General features: G+C 37.2%; 1 protein-coding gene across 1 annotated transcript; it reads left to right on the forward strand.

Moving 5' to 3' along the window:
- Window positions 1–281: 281 nt before the first annotated feature.
- Window positions 282–3033, forward strand: pdcb (phosducin b). Its single transcript, XM_054602127.1, has 3 exons — window positions 282–327; window positions 1086–1234; window positions 2518–3033. The coding sequence occupies exons 1-3, from the start codon at window positions 282–284 to the stop codon at window positions 3031–3033; spliced, it is 711 nt and encodes a 236-aa protein (XP_054458102.1).
- Window positions 3034–5719: the final 2686 nt, after the last annotated feature.

A 5719-nucleotide genomic window follows, 5' to 3' on the forward strand; every position in this document is an offset into this window, starting at 1 on the left:
GTATTGATTGTAAAGCCCTCTGAGACAAATTAAGGATTTGTGATATTAAACTATACAAATAAAAATTTGATTTAAATTTTTAATTGAAGTGATACAGTTATCTTGTTGAGAACAATGATAACAAACAAATGTTACAGGCCATTAACACTTTAAAAAAGTGGATTAATTATTCATTCAAACATTGCAAGTGCACATCATGATCACATCAAATGAATTACCTACTTTAACATTTTAAGTCTGATTATCACATTTTTATCTTACAGCTAGCTTACCAGAAAAACATGTCTGACAAAATGATTGACTTGGAAGAGACCGCAACCCAGACAGGTGAGTAGAAGCAGGGGTTTCAAACATAACACAGTAACTTAATATTTTGACAACTTGGTGACCTTTCTTTGTTCATGTGCATTCGGCAATGGGTCTGGTCAATCTTTGCAAACCTAAATTTTGCTTGTAATATATTCATTAGAAATCACAAGCAGAAAAGCAGAAGCATTGATCACAGAGCGATTGGCTCTGAAGGCATAAGAGGAAGTCCAAAGCAAACCATAGTACAGATTTGTAGAGCTTTGGCAGTTTAACTGGCGCTCTAATCTCTTTTTGTTAAGCAACAGTGGTGCAATTAGTGCATTTACCAGAGGGTTGAGGCGAAGCTTTCATACCCAAATCAAAACAGGACATAATACCCACCAATGACTCATAGACTCACATTGCCTTTTTAAAAATTAATAAACCAATAATTTAGCTTGAAATCCCAAATATTATTGATTATTTGGACCTTGAGAGTAAAGTTTAAGAATGCTGCTTTATAAAACCAAGTTGCATTTGCTGGACTAAGATTGAATTGTGTCTGTAACCAAAAAAAAAATCATTTTTTTCTCTCCTCAATCAGCCTTTACATGGTCTTTTTAAATAGTTGTAATATTAATAATTGATATTAAATATTATTTATTTGTAATAATATACAATTTATTTTTTATGCATAAACATATTCTGAGAAAAGTTACAAAAAGAGTTTCTTGGACAGCCTGAGAAACACTCGTCCCTACCCTTTAATAACTGAATGCCATTTGCCTTCATTATAGGTCCAAAAGGAGTCATCAATGACTGGAGGAGGTTTAAGTTGGAAAGTATGGACCAGGAAAACTTGCCAGCTGCAAAAAAGGAACTGCTGAGACAAATGTCATCCCCAAGCGGACCAAAAGATGATGCCAAAGCAAGCATTAACCGCAAGGTACAACCAAACAGACCACAGCAAAGATGGTGGACTTTTACTTTGCGTTTGTTGTTCGTTGCAGTATTCTCTGAAACCCAAAGGGGCGTAAAAACAAACTGCACTGTATAGAGTCAAAAAGACAACGAGTGTTACCAGCAGCACCATAAACCAACCTCCTCAATGCCAAGGACGAATTGTAATAAACTATCAACTCATATCTCATATTCATGGGATTCTTCATTGCCTTTTAACAAGCCCTGATAGAAGTCATGTATTAAATGTATTATAATGAAACAAAGGTTGAATATCCTGTCAACAATTAGATTTGTCTGGCAAGATATATACTCAAAAGTATATTTTTAAGATCTCCAGTTTTTCAAGCATTTAAAAATGTTTTACTTAGTGACGTATATATGGGTCCAACAAACACAGGACTTTCAAACAAGAGAACGGTGTTGTAGTGGTTTTGTTGCCTAAACGTTATGATTTTCAAAAACAAACTTTAAATTTGTTGTCTCAACATAACCTTTGCTTTGTTGCCTAAACCTAAATGTACATAGTTATTGTAAGCCTGACTAAGTGGTTATGTTGCCTTAATTTTAACATTCCTTTAGTTCTGAACTTCTTCATAAAAAAAATAGTCCTTGTGTGTCCTTGTACACACAACCAATAGATGGCATTTTGTGACTTATTTCACAAACTGCCATGAGAAATGAAATGCACAACCAAAATTACCTTCTGGCAATCTTCCATATCCACGGAGCCCATAGAGCCAGAACTGGCCAGACGAATAAGCTAATTTAGCAGCAGCTTAGGGCCCCATGGCAACCAGATGGCCCCAAAGAGTGCCTGAAATATCCCATAGGCCTTTGGTCCCACCTCGTTCTTAGGATAATTAACACAAACAGAGAAAGTAAATAACTCTGCATTCGACTATTGTACATTTTACAACTTTTAGGACCTAATAATTCAAATAAGGGCTATTCATGTGTTCGTACTGCAATGTTGATTCACCTTAAAAAAAGATTTATCTACTGAGGTACAGATGTCTTTTTCCTAATATATGTTTATTGGAAAAGTATTTTGGGCCCCATGGCATCACATGATGGGCCCAAAAAATAGTTTTTACTACTTGCTTCAAAGCCTGGTTTGATTTCTGAGGGCTTGGCGCCTTTTCACCCCGGCTTCACTTCTGCTGAGTAATGCCAAACTTTATCATGCTTATGTTACGCTGGTAACAGAAAATGATTGGAAAATGGAGCTAATTACAAATAACTTTTCTTTTGATATTATTTTTTCAGATGAGTGTCCAAGAATATGAGCTGCTCAAGGAGGAGGATGAGGGATGTTTAAAGAAATATAGAAAACGATGCATGCAGGAGATGCATGATAAACTCAGCTTTGGGCCCAAGTTTGAAGGTGTGCATGACCTGGACAGTGGTGAGGCCTTCCTAGAAGTCATCGAGAAGGAGCATTACAGCACAGTGGTGGTTGTCCACATCTACAAGATTGGGGTCAAAGGTTGTGAGGAGATCAACAACTGCCTGGATTGCCTTGCCACTGAGTACCCCACTGTAAAGTTCTGCAGGATTGATGCTGTCGAATCCGGTGCTGCCGAGCGGTTCTCTGATGAGGTTTTGCCTACGCTGCTGGTGTACAAAGCTGGAGACCTACTAGGGAACTTCCTGGCCTGCACGCAGCACCTAACGGAGGAGTTCTTTGCCACTGATGTGGAGGCCTTCCTCAACAGCTATGGCCTGCTGCCAGAAAAAGAGTTGGCTGGTATGGAAGATGAAGAAGAAAACGATGTAGAGTAAACAAAGAGTTTGACTGCTAAGGAAGAAAGGAAGCTGGTTTGGAGGGCTGGATAGAGAGCGATTAAAGACAATATGACATAAGACGAATAGAAAAACCACAACATCTCCACTAGCTCACTAGTGTTTGAGAATTGTTCTCTAGAGGAGACATTTTTAAAGGAACCCTGATATACCATATGAGTGTTGAGGCTGATAGTAAGGTGAGGACATACATATTTTATTTATGAATATATATCACAAATCACCTCACCACCATCCAAAGAAAAGCCAAATCCAGTTAAATGTTATTTAAAATAATTGCAATGTCTTATTTTGTAATGATAGACAATATTACATGATGTATGTACTTGTAAAAATGTATTAAATCACAGACTTTTTTGTAGCATTTGTTTTAGTTGATCTGTAACCCAAGTTATTTATAATTCCAGGGTTTTACAGAGTGACATCCTCAAGTATAAGTTTAAACACATGTATACTTCAGTTCTTTGTGATTTTTGCAACTCGTAATGCATAAGAGGCCAAAGCACTCTGGATGTGGAAACATTTTTGTGCATGTTTTCCATCTGTTCAGTACAACATGACCTACCTGCTTCTTAAGCCAATGTGGTGGGAGGTGCATATTGTGTCTGGAAAAAACATCCATGAGTCTTTGGTATTTCAGCATCATCAGTGAAACATCATCAGTGAGGAGTTTATCCATGTCTGTGTATTTTATGTTGTAAAGTGGGAGAAAGTCATCAAAGTATGCAAAAAAAAGGAAACCATGACTTTTTGGTTTTCATAGTGGGATATGACTAAGCACGACGGTAAATTTCTCCAATGTCATGTTTGATTTTGCAATGGGTTTGGTTACTATTTTAAACTGTGTACTAGAATATGTTGAAACAAAGCCTACTATACATGTTGTCAAGAATAAAAACAAGGATTAAATTATTGTTAAGTTTGCATTTCAATTATGATACTACAAGGTCTGCTGGTTGCCTGGCAACCTCACATTGACAACAAGATGCTTGGAAATCAAAAAAATAGCCTCACCATAACCTCTGAGTTTTTATGCGGTGGCTCTTGTGCTGAATAAACAATCACTATATAACGTGTTGTAAAGATGGCTTTAAAGGTGCTGGCAGGTGGTTTTATTTTACTTATGGGCTGAGGAAGGGTTGCTTTTTCCCTGGTTTCCAGTCTCTGTGCTAAGCTAGGCTAACCAGCTGCTTGCTGTACCTTAATTTTCAGCCCACAAATAATAAGAGAGGTATCAATATACTCATCTAACTCTTAGCAAGAAAGTGAATACGCCCCTTGAGGCAAATTAGTCATTTATTTAAAAAACTTCCCAAATGTTGAACTATTGCTTTAAATGGAATTTCTTCTTACCGACAGCTTTGCAAATCTCACCTCTTCTTCAATCGTCACCACCGTTATCTTAAGATTGTCCAACGAGATTCAGCACAGAATGAGGCTCCACCATCCAACTGCTGTCTTTTCACCACCAACCAATAACGTCTAGACTCCAGAGGGGTGTCATTTCATAACCCCTCTGTCTTCAAGGGCTTCTTATGCTTATGAAATATTCCCCAATCCTGCAACTTAAATTTAATTTCTACTTATTTAAGAAAATTTGCAAGCATTTTCAAAAGATTATTATCTTACTTCAGTGGAATCCAATCAAAGCCATCAAGGGAGGAATTCTGCCAAATGCACGCATGCAAGGTTAAATAGCACTGCAGAAGAAATTTCTCTCTAGTTGAAGCAAGCATCCACATGTTAAATAACCTCATCTTTTAGTATGGTAGCATAGACTTGACTCCCCTGTGACCCCAATGAGCTAGAGGCATGCCAAAACCACAACATAAAAGCCAATTGAGATTTATAAGTAAAGACTTGCAATACTAACCCATACTCTGATATGTCGTGAAGCAAATTGAGTTGCCTCATGTCTGTACTGTAACTGCCAAACACATTACCACATGAACACATCCACTGCTACTGTGGGACCCAGAGGTTTGTAATTAAGGTAGACCTTAATTACATAATTTTATTCATAAGAAATCATGACAAATTTTTATAAAATGTATGTGTAAGTTTCTATATTATCAAAAAAAATTGATAGCGATGATAATCTCTTCACTTGCCAGGCTGTCCAGATGTTAGATGTTTGGTTATTTTCTTTTTGCTTCCTTTTATCTTCAACTGAATTAACTAATTCTGCAGTGATGCAGCCTCCCCTTTACCATGTTTAACATAATATGATATCAGATATCAGATATCAAGTAATGCTTCATCAAAGAGTGTGTATTTATGATGCATAGTGCAGAGACATAGGCTGGGTGGATCGGACCAATCCTTTTACAGGATTAAAGACAAAGAAACGGGTTCCAAGTAAGATCAGTCCCATTGTTGAATTGATTGATGAGATGTCATACACAGTGGCAATCTTTATGCCTTTTAAAAAATCTCACAGCCCATTCCAAGATATCTGCTTTTATGTGGTTCGATGTTAATATACTTCCATTAATCTTGGATGTATTGTTCGCAAAGGAGCAGTTGATTTCTAATTACTCAAAATGCAACACTTAAGGAACTGTGAAAGGCCAACACATATTTCTCTCAGGATATATGTGTCTGTATTTCCAGAGTCAGGGGCTATGCAAGCCGAGCCAGATGTGGTATCTGGCTCGGCTTGCAT

This window comes from Anoplopoma fimbria, chromosome 8 (genome assembly GCF_027596085.1).
Source record: "Anoplopoma fimbria isolate UVic2021 breed Golden Eagle Sablefish chromosome 8, Afim_UVic_2022, whole genome shotgun sequence".
In the NCBI taxonomy this organism is placed as follows: Eukaryota; Metazoa; Chordata; class Actinopteri; order Perciformes; family Anoplopomatidae; genus Anoplopoma; species Anoplopoma fimbria.